This window comes from Esox lucius, chromosome 1 (assembly GCF_011004845.1).
Source record: "Esox lucius isolate fEsoLuc1 chromosome 1, fEsoLuc1.pri, whole genome shotgun sequence".
Classification (NCBI taxonomy): domain Eukaryota; kingdom Metazoa; phylum Chordata; class Actinopteri; order Esociformes; family Esocidae; genus Esox; species Esox lucius.
This window is the reverse complement of record NC_047569.1, coordinates 25,691,651-25,709,848: the sequence shown is the minus strand read 5'-3', so window position 1 is coordinate 25,709,848 and position 18,198 is coordinate 25,691,651. Positions and strand designations below refer to the sequence as shown.

The 18,198-nt window shown below is 42.0% G+C and overlaps 1 protein-coding gene across 4 annotated transcripts in view; it reads left to right on the top strand.

The window, feature by feature from the left end:
* LOC105010769 (neurobeachin) overlaps positions 1-18,198 on the top strand; it is a 248,833-nt gene that overhangs the window by 135,300 nt on the left and 95,335 nt on the right. For all 4 annotated transcript variants that reach the window (XM_029119588.2, XM_029119587.2, XM_029119586.2 and 1 more), the window contains 2 exons: positions 2,787-2,953; positions 17,413-17,537. In XM_029119588.2, the coding sequence (XP_028975421.2) occupies positions 2,787-2,953; positions 17,413-17,537 (292 nt within the window). The remainder of the gene's footprint in view (positions 1-2,786; positions 2,954-17,412; positions 17,538-18,198) is intronic.

Sequence of the window (18,198 nt, the reverse complement as noted above, 5' to 3'; positions counted from 1 at the left end):
GCTGAGAAACAAACACAGTTAACGATAACAGGTGAAAGTAACTGCTTTCTGCCTGTAGACACCAGGCATGCTGGGGTTGTCCTCAGGGTCCTACAGTCACCAGGCATGCTGGGGTTGTCCTCAGGGTCCTACAGTCACCAGGCAGGCTGGGGTTGTCCTCAGGGTCCTACAGTCACCAGGCAGGCTGGGGTTGTCCTCAGGGTCCTACAGTCACCAGGCAGGCTGGGGTTGTCCTCAGGGTCCTACAGTCACCAGGCAGGCTGGGGTTGTCCTCAGGGTCCTACAGTCACCAGGCAGGCTGGGGTTGTCCTCAGGGTCCTACAGTCACCAGGCAGGCTGGGGTTGTCCTCAGGGTCCTACAGTCACCAGGCAGGCTGGGGTTGTCCTCAGGGTCCTACAGTCACCAGGCAGGCTGGGGTTGTCCTCAGGGTCCTACAGTCACCAGGCAGGCTGGGGTTGTCCTCAGGGTCCTACAGTCACCAGGCATGCTGGGGTTGTCCTCAGGGTCCTACAGTCACCAGGCAGGCTGGGGTTGTCCTCAGGGTCCTACAGTCACCAGGCATGCTGGGGTTGTCCTCAGGGTCCTACAGTCACCAGGCAGGCTGGGGTTGTCCTCAGGGCCCCACAGTCACCAGGCAGGCCTCAGGGTCTTGAAAGTAGATCTGTCCAAAAACAGGATATAGCTAACCAGGATATACACACCATTTAAATTATACACCTTTGTGTTGTAAATAATGAAAATCGTGTTTTAATATGTTAAAGCCCATTGGCATGAGCTTGTTATAGAGTTTCTTTTGGCAACAGTTTGAAGCACACTGTAATGGGAATTCAACCAATTCCACTACTATGGCTCATGCAATCAACTAAGCTGGCCAAAGAAACTACATTTTCACCAAATACTGGGTTTGGGTAATGCTACAACTAAGAGGAAAATAATGGTCAAACATAAAAGTAGAATGCCCCCTTAAAATGTGAAGTATATAAAAGAGGCGAGAAACTCTTTCTTCATCCCTTAACATTCTTCTGATTACCATCAAGTTGGGGAGTGGGAAGAGTGGGAGGTTTTACTAGCCACAGAGTGGCTACACAAACCCACAGCGACGAACAGACCTTCCTGCCACTTCTGTTAGCGGCTTACATGTTAGGAGTGATAGGTGTCTTATCTTGGGGCAGCAGCCCTCCTCAAGCAGCTGTTAGATATCCCGTAGTCCTCTGCCTGATGCTCCTTGGCCTGCTAGATAAACAGGAGGAGGCCGATAGATATGGCATGTCACCAGGAGAGAGGGAGCCCGTGTCCCAAATGACACCCCATACCCTAAATGGTGCACTAACCGTTGTCGTAGGGTGCCATGTGGAGATCGCTCTGCGCCTACCTGGGCCCTCCCCCCTCCTCTGGACTTATTTCTTCTGTTTGACAGCTCTATTCAGTCTACACTTCTCATCCAACGCTGTCGCTGCTTTATTACCCTTCACAACCCGTCCCCCCTAACAACCCCCTGCCTTTGCCCCCCCCTCCACCCCCCCATAGACAGATATACATTTTTACATTAGACTGTTGTCAGGAGAGTCGTCCCAGCAGCCTCATATCCTGTGAAGTGATAAATAAGGTTTGATATTTGTCACGACGTCACTTGGTAACGTGAGCTGACAAGTAGAGATTGAGTTATCTGCCATTTGAAGAATACGCTGAGGTATAATATCTGACACAATTCAAATATAGGTCCGGAAATTCTATTAACTTCCAGCTTCTGTTAGCAAATTAGATTTCGAATATGAGCAGGAAGGAGCAGCCCCGGGTCGGCGCAGCAAGACAATCTTATTTTAGTGAATATAAGATTAAGTTATATCTCGGCTCCTGTAGTATCAAGATGGTGCTACGCTGCAGGAGATCACGGTCAGTGTCCCAAATGCCACCATTGTACACTGTAGTGCCCTACTTTTGACCAGAGCCCTTGTAAGCCTGATCATTAGTGGTGTGCTTTGAAGTGCCATTTAGGACGCAGTCGATACACATCAATGTCCAACATTAACAGACACGTTGGGCTTCAACATCTTCATGCCAAACTGAAGATAATTTATGCAAATAGGCTACAGTAAAAGCTATGCTCTCTTTGTTAGAGACAGATTATTTATTTATCTGACCACTATGTAAAAATGTGACGTTAAGCTTTTCAAACAGGCACCCTCTTTTTCTCCATGTAAACACGAAAGACTGCAGCCGCCGACATTGTTTACATCACCCCTTCGCTAACATGTCCTCTTCCTGTTGTGGTAGACCTGAGAATGATTATCTCTGTTAATCTTGACAGATTAAACCATTTATTTTCTCTCTTACCCACACACACCACTAATGGTTATTTGGTTATCTATTGAACTGTTTCAATTTCTCCTTTCTCAACACATGCATTGCGTAGCTTCTTAGCACAAACAGCCATAAAACATTTGAATGTATTCCCCAAATTTGCATAGTAGATAACATAAGGATCCATTTACAAAAACACGACACAGCCATATTAACACTATGTTTACACCAGACAGACAATTTTATTTGACAGATCCCTTTAAGTAACTCAAGTGTAAATGTAGACAATCTCTTAGAACTGAATAAGATATGAGGATAAAGCTGCATAGGATAAGAACAGCAGTAGTTCAGAATATTTATATATTTTTTTCGGTAGGCCTCCATTTCACGTTTTGGAAAGGTGTTAGATACCTTTCCAAAACGTTAACATCTGTAACCACAGTAATGTTCCAAGTAAAATGTCCCCTTGTGTTCCCTTGGTCAGTCCAACTGTGCCCAGTACGCTGCTGACCGCAGAGAGGAGGAGAAGATGTGTGACCACCTGATCAGCGCTGCCAAGCACCGCGACCATGTGACCGCCAACCAGTTAAAACAGAAGATCCTGAACATCCTCACCAATAAGCACGGAGCATGGGGCAGCTCGGCACAGAGGTAAGAACAGGGACAGAAGTGGGTATTGGTCTGAAGATAGGCATTGGGCTGGGTTACAACTGAGAGGGTTTAGGGCTGGGCTAGTCCGAACACTAAAAGAACTGTCCTGTACTATTCTGTTCTGTGCTATTCTGTACTATACTGTTCTGTGAAGCACAGAGTTCAGTGCTGTGAAGCATGGAAGAACTACTATTCAATATAATTTACCCAGAATCCCAAAGGGTCAGGGACCAGATCAACTAACTCAATAACAGTCTGGGTGGTGTTGGGGGGGACTGTGTGGGTGTGGAGGTATGTGTAGAGGTGTGTGTGTGTGTGTGTGGGTGGGTGGAGGTGTCTGTGGCGCATTGTCTAGCCTCTCGGCAACCCTCTCAGTCACACAACAGAACACCTGGTGGTGGTTGGTGGTCAGAGTTATCCCCCCCAGCTCTCTCCCTTGGGCCTTGTTTAATACTACAGACCCTTGGAGCCTTAGCTCAGCTTAACATACACTCAAAAATGTAAAGGCAATGGGGTTCAACCTGGCTGGCGTTGAGAACTGATGCTAAGGATACCTGAACCACCTTCCTAAGCAGGATCCTTTTGTCCAACTTGGGAGGGAATTCTGCTGACCATTCCAGTGTTGAATTAGATGCTCCTCAAGGTACTGTGCACGTTCATTGTTACTGTCATAACACATGCCAGGATCTTGAAGGAAGATCCTTAAAAACATATCGGTATCCAGGCAGTTCTGTTGAGAACAAACTTGTAACACAACCTGGCAAGGGCCAATTGCAGTGACACCCAGTGCTACACAAGACAAGGTCCTGTCAGAGCTTGCCTTGATAACTGAATGAACAGTTAGTAACAGACTCATATCACGGACACAGATGGTGAAATATGTTCACACACAGATGGTTAGAACATGCCTCAGATGTTTTCTCGCGTCCATAGGAAACACCTGATCGAGTACTGCTGTGTATGTTAAGGCCTTAATTATTGATGCTCGTATTCACTGGATTCACATGGTTTATTGAGGAGGGTTTTTAAAGACTGCTGGTACTCCGCATGTGCTGTGGTGTGTATCTTTAGGGATTTAGAAGAGCGTCATTGTGACTGAAGTCTCCTAACTACAGGCCTGGAAACAGATGCCTTACCTCAGAAAGCTGGATTTCTCATCATCATCATCATCAGATCACTAATCTGGGGGTGTTTACTTACGTCTGAACAACATTCTACGGATCTGGCTATTCATTATACTACATATTAACCAACTTTGGATGATAATTAGTTACCTGAATAGTTCAACCTGTACTGTAGCACAGTGGGAACTAAATCTGAAATCAACAATCCCTGCTGCATTATATTACTGTACATCATTAATTACTTTAGCAAATGTGTAGCTAAATGCTTTATTTTACACACTAACCAAATGTTTGAGCCTTCTGTTTATATTGAAGTATATAGGGTTGCTTGTATGCCATTGAATTCTAAAATTCATGGAACAGACCAAACAAAGTTTAAGTAAAGTACCCCTTACAAAAAATAAGATTGAACTGAAGCCTACTACTATAGATTAACGTATTCAAATATTTATAGAAGTTCTCTCTGGGGATAGCATTAGTTTTGGAACAAAAGGTTCCTGAGCGGGGGGGATTGTAAATGATACCGCAAAATCTCCAACAAATTCACATTTAATGGTGACCTGCTGGAGAAGAAAAATGATGCAATATGTTCATGAGCTCAGGGCTGTGTAGCGACTCAGCCTTATTCAATGCTACATTAACTTTCCCATTTATGCTGCTCTTGTAAAATAGAAAGCCCTCCAGCATTCTGAAGTGGCTGTCTGTTATTTGTGACACTGGGTGAAAATGTGTGGGGGTATGTGTGTTTTTTGTGTGTGGGTGTGTTTGTTGGTGTGTGTGTGTTTTGTGTATGAGTGTGTGTATGCATGTAACTGTTGGCTTATACTGAAACTGTTTTTCCTTTAACCTTAAGCTCTGCCTGGAGACTAGCCAAAGGGTATTGATCATCTGTGTGAAATGATTTATCAACTCAATTCTATATTTTATATACCCAGCCATGTAAAACGTCTGTAGATGGCTTTAGAACACATTTTGTTGAATGCTTTTAAGCATCCATAGTATCTTTTGTTAGTCCATACATTTTTGGCGCATTAATACACCATTGTGACATCAGACCATATCAAACAGGAGACACTGCACAGCACCAGAAAGCCAATAGATTGCAAAGTCTCCCAGTGGTCCTATGACCTATTAAAAGGCATAACCAGATAGGTGGAAGGCAATAGGAGGCTGTTGGATCATACTTTCTGCTTGCCTGATGATGAATGTGCTCTGTATTGAGTCGACATCACAAAATCGATAGTGTTCAAATTGAAACAGTATAGGGTTGTATTGATCTGCTGTGTTAAATCACAACAAGAACCCTTTGATGCAGCTCTGAGACAGACCCCCCCTCTCCCTGCACCTCTCCCGCTACGCCCCTCTTCCTCATCTCCTCCCCCATCCGACTCTGCCTCCCCTCCTCCCATCATACCCCCTCCCATACAACACCCTATCAGTTTGAGCTTCACACTGATAAATCAAGTTGAAAATTGGATGTCAGATTTTTCTTTCAGTGAGAGAGTGATTTTCTCTGGCCCCTCGTTCCTCTGCTGTGACCCTACTGACCCCTGTCACTGCATTATAAAGTTCAGCGTTGTCAAGAGAAAGGAGACGTCACGTCGAGGCTTATGAATTCATTCTACAATTATACGCTGGGACTTTAGCTATTAGACTTTGTCCATGATAATACTAGATTTAACACAATACTGTTTACTACTGCTATGTATGGCAACATTGATATTCTGGTTTCCATTACTGAAATACCATTATCAAGTGGCTGGTGTAAACACTGAATGCTGATTGGCAGATAGCTATGGTACAGTAAATGAGGCGGTAAACCACGGGTATGACTTCTCACTATTTGAATTATGTTGGTAAGTTTATAATAGCTTATAAAAGCTCCAAGGCGTCAAAGGTGTGTATGGCGAATGTACAGTTCAACAGCCAAATACCACACCCACTTGTGCTTATTATAAACTGAGTATCCTGGGTACTTCGTCCTTATTACAATCTTAGTTGTTCAAATGGACTGTGGTCGATAACCGAGGCATATTAGACTTTGTACCATGAGTGTGATATCATATACCAGTTTACTGTTATAATTGCATTGGTAATCCGTTTATAATAGCAAAAGTCTGCGAAAGGTTGTGATGTATGGCTGTGATAAGTCTTGCCTCTAGTAAGAATAGCCCTCAGCTGTGGTATATTTGTCATATACCACACACACTCATGCTGTATTGCTCATTATACATCACCTGGAAAGTGCATTTGACCTAATCACTTGTCCTTTGTTCTGGGAACTATGTTTTGTCGTAGTGCATTATTTCTCAGTACCTGCTGGCTTCTGTTGCAGAGTGTATTGTGTTCCTTGACTCTAAAGACCTGCTCTGTCCACCACTGTCAACCTACCTTATGGACCCTGGACAGACCTATTACACTACATAGGGAACAGGGGGCCTGTTTAGACACCTACCTAGACAACGACATTCCACTCCCACATGGTCCTACAAGCTCGTCTCAACAAGACGTAGAGCAGGTGGAAGGAGACGGACAGACCGACAGATGTCCTTTGTTCCCATGTGTCACTGTTGACATGGGTAGCTGATAAGACCAACGCCCCCCCCCCCTACTTTCCAGACCTTAACCCAACCCGACTGAGCTATTGATTGTCAACATTGCCCCTGTATAATTACTTTTTCAGTAGCGACGAGAATGGAGGAGACTGGTGGCATGTATTGATCTTTGGTGATGGGAGTGGAACGGGCGTTTCCCTTGACTAACGGAGAGTTTCATCTCTCTTTCTGACGAATGGCAACACTGTGGATAATAACTTAGTGATGGAATGAAGCCTTCAGTCACTGGCTGCCTGGCTAAGCACTCTGCCGTCTCGCCTCACTGGCTTATCCATTCTAATAGCGGCTCTGATGACCAGCGAGAAGGAGATGGGGAAACACAGAGGGGAGGAAGAAAGATGAAGGAGGAGAGGTTGGAGCGTAGGGGCAGAGATGGTAGGAGGAGTAGGGAGGGGGACAGAAATGCAGAGTGGTGTATGGAGATCTAGATGAAGGTCTCTCTGGGCTCTCAGTGAAGTTACATTATATGGAAAAGCAATTCATAGGATTCTGCTAGGTATTATGGTTAATTTAGAAGGTGAAGGCTGCAGGAACATTGCCAGATCTGCAGTGATGTTTTCTCTCTATACCCAGGTTTATTCAAGTGGGAAAACCACATACTTGAACAGGTGAGGGTAAAGAAGGGATGTTCCTTGCTCTTTTTCCCTACTGTCATTTCTTGTTGACTGGGCCCTGCAGTACAGAGCTCCTCTCTGGGGGCTGGTTCCTGCAGCCTGATAATTGCCTCTGAAGGAGAGCCTTCAAACCATCATCAGTTAGAAGAGGACAGGAGAGCATCTCCTCACGTTCGCTGCTGTGATGCTGAAGAATTTTTCACTGTGGTAATGATACATATTTATATCAGGTATATATAGTACACAGTTAAATGCCTGATTGTTCTTTTTTGCCTGGACGGTTGAAAACTGTTCGTCTGTAGGACTCTGTCATAGACATTTGAAAGCTGTTCTTAAAGGTATTCAGAACATATAAATTTCAGGACATGGTTGACATGTCCCCAGATCACAGTGTGAAACTATGACCAGGGAATCCTGTTCACAGTGACTAGCCTAGATTGTAGACAATGAATAGCTTCCTGTCACTGGTATATGGACAGAACGGGGATGTAGAAGAGAAGAAAGGCCATTTGTTCTCAGAAGGACTTCCTCAGAGCTCTGGAGTGTGTTTAGTGTCAGAGTCACATAAGGAGCGGGGCACAGGGCAAGGCAGTCCCTTTACAGGGCAGGGTGTGTTTGGTGAGACACTAACCAGTCCTGCCTCTTTAAATAGACTAGTCACTGATTACTGCTATTTATTATAATTATGCCCCATTTACGTCTCAAATGGAAGCATTTAAAGAGAATTTAATGGTGTTTCATCGAATCTCTCATTCCTTTTCTTTCCTCTTTACTCTCCCACAATAGTCCTCTCTGTCATGACAAACTGGCTGGTGCTAAAACATGGATAACTATGTTCTGGATGATACGTGGATACTTACAGCTGAAACATGTGGAGATATTTTCTCATTTAAACATAGATAATTAGGTTCTTACTGAATCATGGATAGTTATATTGTAATTTAAGCATGTCTTGGTTTGTTCTAACTGAAACATGGATGGTTATATTGTAATTTAAGCACGGCTTGGTTTGTTCTAACTGAAACATGGATGGTTATATTGTAATTTAAGCACGGCTTGGTTTGTTCTAACTGAAACATGGATGGTTATTTCTAATTAAAACATGTAGAGGTACAACAGATGTACATTGACTTTCACCGTTGGGTTCCTTCCTGGCAAACCAATGATGAAACCAGTTTCAAATCAAATTATAACAATGTGTCACATGCTTAGTTTACAATAGGTGTTGACTAACAGGAAACGCTGACTTCTCTGTGAAGCTAGGACAGCATAGTCCCTGCCCATGTTTCCCAAACTTCTGAAGCCCTACTATTTCAAAGATGATCTAAAATACCTCACAGCACCCCACATCATCCCTTTGTCACCTTGCTGCTTGCAGTGTTTCTTTTTCTCTTCATTGTAGCTCTGACTTTATTTATTACTACTTTATTTAGTCAAGTGTATTTACAGTTTTATTTAGACACTTTGGTACTACACACTCAAAAATGGAGGTACGAAACAAGAACAGTTCTGTTCTTGTTTTGAGGATTGAGATACCAGGGTGTTGAAGTCTATGCAGTGCCCCTGGAGACAGCTGAGCTGGAGAATTGTAACAATCTGAATGTTTTTTTTTTCTCACTGTAAAGCACATTGAATTGTTTCTATGTATGAATTGTGCTATATAAATAAACTTGCTTGCATGCTACTTATAGGTACACTTTTGAAGAATGTTCCCTCAAAGGGACAATTTTGGTCTTTATGGGGACAGAAGAGCACCTTTTCACTAACAGAAATGGTACAAAGTGAATTAAAACAAAAGAAAGAACACTTAAGGATGCACAATTGTCTCTCAAAAAGGTACAAAAAACGCAACAGATCATCAAAAAATACCTTTTTTCTGAACTCTAATTGACTGAGTACAAAAAAAACATCTAGAAAGACGTTTCACACTGAAATACACTATGTTCATACACAGTACATGCAACTTTTGATAAGATTTTCTTTTCGAAAGTTAAATTACCTTTTGGTAATTTAACAATGCTCATTGTTTCTAATTTGTGATTCAGGAATGGTTTTGGGCCAATCTCTGATTCCTGACCCTAGACCTGAGCCATAATCTCCTTTTCATCATGGAGGTGGAAGGTCTATGACCGCCATCCCCATGAGCACGTCACTCTACTTCAGCCCATGGATAAGCCATGTCAATGTCGTGTGACCAATGTCACGTTTGGATTTGCCACGCCAAAAGATTCTTCCCGCAGTGCATGAAAAATGAAGATAGTCATTGTGACATGGACAATATATCATGGCCAAATACCAAAGACACAATTGATGCAAATTAGTGTAGTGTGTAAACATTTAAAAAAAAAATCTTCTTTCTGACAGTATTTGTTACAATTGAATTAAAAAAAATGCTATGAAGGTTACTGTTTTTGCATCAATTATTGTAGAAGATGCTTTCATTCACTTGATTATCTGATAGAAATTATGGAAATTATTTTCTGTCAACTGCAATCATTAACATACAGAGGAGGTTTGCCTCATGTGAAAACAGTGAAACAAACTGTAACAGATTAGCATTAGCACTTCAAAGACTCATTTTGAAACATGTGTCTTACATCGTTTGGTCTTGGACTAACTGATGACTCAACTGAAAGAAAGGCAACAATGTTATGTTTTGACAACTTAGGAAATGTACTTGTTGTATTTCACCAAAAACGTTGTGGTTAAATCGCTGATCTTTGGTGAAATGTGTTTACACACCAAATGAAAGCCAGATCAGTTGTTTTGAATGCAAGATTTAATGGGTTACAAGTATGATCAGTTTGGAGTTTTTTACTAAGGGTTTTGAAACACTGTGCCATACTATTGATAATAGTACCAAAGTGATAAAAAAAAACTGTAATATAACTTATTTGTGAATTTGTCCCACCTAGCTGTCTTAAGATCAAAGCAGTAACTGAATACGAGCGTCAGCTAAGAGATTATTATTAAAAAGTGAAAAAAGCTGCTCTGCAATGTTCTCTCTGAATCATCTGACATCCCCTTACTGCAGGGCTGGGCCAATGTCTTGTGTCAAGGACCACATGGATATTTAGAAATTCATTGAAGGGCAACACATATTCTTTTTGTTTGTGACTTAAAATTTGCAGCTATTATAAAATAAATGTATTGGTCCATCATCGTTTCTATAGGCATTCAGTCAAGTTTAAAATGTTCAATAGTCAGCTAGATTTTTTTTACCCATAGAAAATCCTTTTTTAAATGTTTTACTGCGGGATGGATAAAGTGGGCTAATGGGCCCGTCCCTGAGGGTTTGATTCATATTGAAATATCGATATGACCTCACTAAAAATAAAACATTCTAAAATAAAGCACCATGCTCCAGTTTTCCACCTTGAGGAACACATTCTCCAGTAGAGAGTCCTTACTGAGTATTTGACAACCTGGTCTGCTTAAAAAGTGGTTTCTTGTGTTTCCAACAGAGAGATGAGCTTGCTGGGAGGCCACATCCACTGATCCTTACACTGGGTGGGATGTAAAGTGCTCAGGGCCCTGGTCAAAAGCAGTACACTCTGTATCCCACCTATATCCTTACACTGGGTGGGATGTAAAGTGCTCAGGGCCCTGGTCAAAATTAGTACACTCTGTATCCCACCTATATCCTTACACTGGGTGGGATTCAAAGTGCTCAGGGCCCTGGTCAAAAGTAGTACACTCTGTATCCCACCTATATCCCGAAAGGTTCTGGTGAAATCAGTTTTAATTTAAGATACAATCATGGAGCTAGGTGCTGATAATAACCTGACAGGCTGGATACAGACAATTCTATGTTTAGTCTGTCTGTCTGTTTTTCTGTCTTGGGATCTGTCCTGTAGCCAGTAGCTTTACTTTAACAGCCTGAGATCTAAATAGATCACATAAATCAGTATTTGATCAGAGAATGAGAAAAACACCTCACCTTAATTACTTTACTAAAGTATATGGAACAAGAATGAATCACAAACGCAGCAATGTGAAGGAATATCCTTTATTTTTTCTATATCTAGAAAAAATATAGTACATTTTACCTTAAAAATAATAAGAATTTTCCGAAATTCCAGGCTGCAAAAAAAATAAAAACATCAACAAGTATAGTATAATCACTAGCCTCTGTGTATTGTAGGGGCCGATGAGTGGTTTCTGTAACAGCAAACCATAATTGGACAGTGCTGCACACATTGTGATGTTAGCTCCTCTCCAATCACATTTCTTCCCCTGCGGTGTGTTTTTGCCAGGTTGAATCCAGCTTCATCCACAAAGATGAATTTATGTGCAGTTTGACTGGCTTCCATCGCCATTACTCTCTAAAAAAAACAGTACATCCATAGTTGACAGTTCTTTACATTATGTGTAAATGTGTATGTACCCTGTTTGGTTATTGAACAGACATCTTACCTTGATATATTGATAACAGAGTTCTTTCACACATTTGCCGTTTCCCTGAAAGGGTACAGTGTACAACACTTGGGTCGGTTTTCAGTTGAAACTGCAATCAACTGTGTTTGGATTGACTAAATATTCTAACATAATTAACATTTTCTAACAAATATCAAACATTTTCTTTATATTCCAATCGGGTTACTGCAGAAATGCACACCAGTTGCCATCCTTCTGTTTTCAATGTGTTTTTAACCGTTTTGAGAAGTGTGAAAGCATTTGAGAAAACGTGCTGTGAACATATTGTTTTGTAGGTGGTTGAGTTTGAATGAGAAAACTTAATGGATTCATGGGATCATGGATTTTGGGGAATGTGTTCATTGAATGCATTTTATGTGAAATCAATGAGAAATTATTCACAGTCTGGTTCGCATACACTTCTGTTTTGCTGACTGTGTGAAGAGTTTTGTTACTGTAACTTCTGTATTGTTGGATGCTTGTAAGCAATCAGGAAAAACTGTAAACACTGATTTCAATACCCGCAAAGACACTCTGTGTATTTAAACAAAAGACACTGACGTGACATGGACCAAGGATGTAACCAGAAACAAGGACGTCACATCAAACAATGACCGACATGATACGCTAAGGGCAGGAGGAACTTAAATAGCAACATGATCAGGGGTGAATGTGACACAAGTGAGCCGGTGTAGGCCATTGACCAATACAAATATCTGGGTACTTTACTGGATAGTAAATAAATATTTGAAGCAAACGTGGAGGCTTTTTGTGCTAAGGCCATTTGTGCTAAGGCCATTTGTGTGCCTATTCTTTCTAAGGAAATTGCAGCTTTAGGGTGGTTAAGACACTGATGACTGGCTTTTATCACTCATTTATTGAATCAGTTTTAACTTTTATGATCTGCTGTTTTGGTAACCTCAAGGTAAAATGTAAGAACAGACTAAACAACATTGTGAAGCAGAGTTGTAAGATTATTGGTTTTACCTTCACAAGCCAGACTGACCTGAATCCAACAGGTGTCCTACGTATGGCATGGTCTATTCTGACAGACTCCCAACACCCCTTATTAGATCAATTGAATAGTCGTCCCTCAGCATGCAGGTACCAGATGCCTCAGTATAAAACCAATAGGTTCAAGTGTTCATTTATTCCTTCTGCAATACATTTTCTTAATAAGCCATATAGTGATATTTACTTACCTTTTAGGTCCATTGTCTGTTGTTGTGTTTTTGTGCTCAGCCTTGTGTATTTATGATCATGTATACTGTGTTACTGCACATTGCAAAACAAATTGCCTCTAGGGGAGAATAAAGACTCTACTCAGGTGAAATCAATGAACATAGAAACAGAATGACTAGAACAGAACATAGAAATGCAACAGCCGGCACGGTACAGGCCTTGCCTGGCTGTCACAATACCACTTTTCTGTAACTGCACTATATTGACTTTAGTATACCCCTATTCTATAACTATACTGTTTTGACTATAATATACCACTATTATATAAAACTAACCAAGTCTGGCTCTCAGTTATTGGCCATCACAACTACAGCAGACCTAACCTGTTAAAGCAAAATAAATCCATGGTCTTCCAAGACTGCAATGCTGCCGACAATGGTTTGATGGTCTCCAATGCCAATACGAGCCCAGTTCATCACTACAAACAAGCTCCCACTGTCCTAGATTGGGCTATATTATTTGTGCTGTGAAATTGTTATCAATCCTTTTAGGTCCCTCTTCACCGTTTTATTTTGAGTCATGGCTGTCAGGTTTTTACTGCCTTTTACAAACAGAACACATTCCCTCTGGAGTGGGGGTGTTAAATCTGGCTCTGTCTCCACCATAGCCCCAAGACACACACACACACACACACACACACACGTACGCACAAACAGGAGAGAAGGGATTTCAATACACAGAGAAAAGAGGACGAAAATATTATCTGTACACATTTATTGAAATGCACTTAGAACCTAAAAGCATCTTGAAATAACGGTGGCTGTGTTTCCTCTTGGTTATCAGTTCTGGAAAATTAGCTTTTAAAATGCAGTTTGAAATCCATTTGTGTGATTGATGTGTGACAGGGCTAATACATTTAGCCAGTTTCTGGGAGGCTTGGCCGCAGTCATTTTTTATCCCTGTCATGAAGCCCCACTATGAGGGGGGGACATGGTAGGAGAAATCAGTCAGTCTTCCACACAGCTACCATTAAGATGAACTGTCTGACACTGACTCACACAGTCTCTATCGATAAAATGTTCTGTATATTCAGGACTAGTCAAATTATTTTATTCACATCCTTGTATGCAAGTCATTACCCTCATCTCATCTTGTAGTGTTTGTCTGTTTCCATAAGTCTAATGTTAGCCTAACATCAGTAGAATACTGGGTTAGCTGGTAGACATTTAACAAATCTTTGTTTTAGTATCAAACACTTTGTAACCTGCCTGAAGGGTGTCTGTGTCTGAAGCTCTATAGCGTCACATTGTTTCCCATTGTTTGCATCTTTATAACTCATGCATGAAATGAAGCTTTGTTGTGCTCATATTGAATTCAGCGAAGCGTCGAAGAAATATAGCTTCAGATGCTAGAGAATAACAGACCATTTTCCATTAGATTTCAGTGAATTCATGGATGAAAAGTCAGTGTTTTAAGACCTCAAAATTCAGAATATGACTGTTTTCTTATCTCTCACTCTACTCTAAAGACATTCTCAGAATACACTTGGAATACTGTCAGTACACTGAGAATACTATAATTTCACTGAGAATACCATCAGATAACACAGAATACCATCAGTACCATCAGATTAACATCAGCGGCCCCTTAATGGTGCAGTGGTCTGTTACTGCCTTTCAGTACATCTGCATCACTGCTGCCAAGTGTTTGAATCCTGGTCGTGGTATACTGACACTGCCTGGGGGCTAGCAGAGATGTTCCAGTTTTGCTCAGCGCTAGGCGGGTGGATGTTGGACAGAGCTGCCTTGTGATGTTGTGCACTAATGCAACCTTCTTACGGTAGGTTGGTTGCCTGTAAGCTAAATTGGGGTTGTTGGCTGAAGAATCTGTTCTCCTCGGCTTGTGGACCATGGAACAGTTCCTGGTTGAGAATCACAGATTGGTGAGATTTGCTTGGAGGAAACGTTATCTGTTATGAAGATGTTGAGGCATGGTCATAATTTAGAACTGGATGGGATCAGGAAGGGTAGACAATTGGGGTAAATTATGGGTTACATTTTCTTGTTAATTAAAGAAATATACACATAACAGTCTGAATACCATCAGGTGTGTAGTGTAATGTAGTGTATTACTTCAGACCACCCTCACTGAGCTGCTGGGTCAAGCCTCTTTCGTCACAACTGCCTGGTATCACGGTCCAAATCCGCTCTGGGTCCGACCATAAGGGTTTAGAGTCTCACTGGTTCCTCTCTCTTTCTCTTCTCCCTTTCTTTTTCCTTGTCATCCTCCTCATTTGCTACTAAACCAGCTCCAAAGTGATAGCATATGGTGGGGCGGTGGGGCGGTGGGGCGGGGGGGTTGTGTTGATATTTCAGGAAGCTTGATTAACCAGTACTTGTAATTTTGGATTTGGTTTGTTGAACATATGCTTCATATTAGAGACAAATGAAAATATTTGGACTCGTTATTTAGTTGTCGGTCTACGAATGATCATCCTTCAACAAACCAAATCTCATGCTTCACGTGTTTTTAACGCTTCTAAAATGGTGCAAAAAATTTCAAAGCAGCTCCTTCCTCCGCACTGCTGTAGGAAGACTGTTTGTAGTGGGAATTTGGGGTCATAATCTGTACCAGTAAACTCTCGACTGCCTGCAGTGGATTTACATTTTCCAGGCTGTGTAATCTAGCGTTTACAATATCATTTACGTGGCCCCGCCCTCCACCTACTGACATCTCTGTTCTTCTACTTCAAGCCTGCTCAGAGACTGACAGACTGGGGACAAGCTCCAGGCGCACTGATAATCTGCATACACACTCACACACGTACGCATAGTTGATTGACGCTGAACTGAGACTGAGCTCTCATGGCTGTCAAAGGCTAAGTCTCCTGAGCCGTTTGCTTTTTGACAGTTGTAGATATTATATTTATATTATATTCACGGAGTGGTTTGGTGATGTGATCCCCTTGTAACACGTTAATCTGTTTAGACTCAATATTATGGTGGTGAGATGAGAGATGGGAGGGGATTGGAATGAAAGCCATGCATGGCTGCGTGCCAGACTGACATCGCTGGAGGTGAATAGGCAACTGGGTGTCTGTTTGGGTTGGCGGTGGTAGTAACTTCCTGAATATCCATGTGCAGGTGGATGCAGTGTATTGGTATGGTTGTATATTAATAAAGGGGAAGAAAGAGAGCTTTGTAGGCCCTAGCCCAAAGAAGTGCTCTGAATTGGGGTTGTGGTGGCGTGTGGGCGGACACGGCTGAAGTGCAGGGAGGATTGGGTTGTTCCTCACTCTGGTCTACATGATGAAGAATGAGCACATGGTCCATTGATGTGACTGAGCATCTTCTCAGACCGAACTGTCATCTGCTCAAATATCGCTTTAATCATAACTCTCTCACTCGCCCAACATTTCTCTCCTCAGCTCGGTTTGCAGTGTTTTTTTTTTCTTTCTACCAGCAGTCCCCCTTGAAGGAAACACAAAGCCTTTGAAATGTGTCCAGCCAGAGCCGCACTTAGTAACCTGATGCTGGGCCTGCTGCTTAATGGTTTGCATTAGCTGCAAGCAATAAAATTATCCTCCTTCCCAGGTCCTTACTGCTAATGTTGGAATAATCATTTACAAAGATGGTTACCACATGCTGGAGCTGTTCCCTTCTTTCTCTTCTGTTTTTACAGCTCTAATTCACTGTTATTAATAATGAATAAAAATGCAATTTTCTTTTGGGTTGCCCCAGGGCTCTAGGAATCATTTCAATGAATATTTCAACACATTATTTTAATCATGGCTTCACATACACACAACGGGAGGGAGCATCTAAGGAGGGCTGAGGGTGTTTTATAGTCCTCAGACCCTCCCCATGATTAAACACCACGTTACCCCCTCCCTCCCTGCCTCTCTCCTTCCTTCCATCCCTCCCTGCCTCCCTCCCTGCCTCCCTCCCTGCCTCTCTCCCTGCCTCTCTCCTTCCTTCCATCCCTCCCTGCCTCCCTCCCTCTCTCCTTCCTTCCATCTCTCCCTCCTTCCCTGCCTCTCTCCTTCCTTCCATCCCTCGCTCTCTCCCTTCTTCTTTCATTCCATCCGTTCCTGCCTGTGTTCTGGGCCCTCTACCTCTCTGATTTTACAAGTCTTGTTAAAAAGACATAGTAAAAATAAGGGCAAGCTGTGCCATTAAGACTTGTAATTTGATGCTGTATTTGTTAATGGGAGTGGTAGCGATTAATAGAGAAGCTGTTCCGGAGCTCCTGGTGTTGTACTGCCTGTCTGTCTGTGTACTCTGACCTGTCTTTCTGTGCTTTATCTCACCTGTGTGTCTGTCTGCCTCTAAGTCTTACCTGTGTCTCTCTGTCCTTTTCGTCTGTCTCTGTGCGTGTCTGTCTGTGTCTCAGTCAAACCTGTCACTCTGTCTGTCCGTCTGGTAGACTAACCTGTCTGTCTTTGTCTGTTTAACCAGATTGTCTTTCCGTAGGTCTCTGTGTCTAACATGTCTGTCTTTATCTCTCAGTGAGTTGAATGACTTCTGGCGTCTGGACTACTGGGAAGATGACCTTCGCAGACGGCGGAGATTTGTAAGGAACCCTTTTGGCTCCACACACCTGGACATCCCCTGCAAGACTTTGGAGGACTATGGTAAGTTAGCGTGCTTTCAATTAGTTTATGCATTTGTGGTTGAACATATATACACAACTTATGGATAGAATGTCTTAAATTCTAACATGCTGGATTTTCACTGTAAAAGGTCTATAGGACCTTCCTTAAAGTAACTTCCTGATAGAACTGTGTTTTGTCTTTGAATTATACATGCCAGGGTCAGAGGTAAATGGTATCTTACTGTAGATGCTGTATATATATATATATAAATGTATGTATACATACTCTGTATAATACAGCAAAAATGAACAATACAGGAGATTTTACAAGAAATATGGATGTCATTTTCAGTAGTAGTATCATTTAGGCCCTTGACTAGCTTTGCATAAACTGCCAATTTAAAGGCCCGGACCTACCTGAACCAGTGTAGGGGCCTTAATAATGAGACGTTATTTTATTTCTATTTAGTCTTTTCTATTATTATCCTCAATTTCTAATCAAATTCATGATTAACGGCCTGCTCGCAGATACAATTCCATTCTGGCAAATTACAAAGTCAACCAGTAAATGTATTCACAGAATCCTCATGTACGGAAGAGAACACGCTCTAGCCATCTACCTCGTTTGAGCTTACAGGCGCCCAAGCCACCACAAGTTGTTGCTAGAGTGCGATGAGGCAAGGCCGCCATATTGAATTACA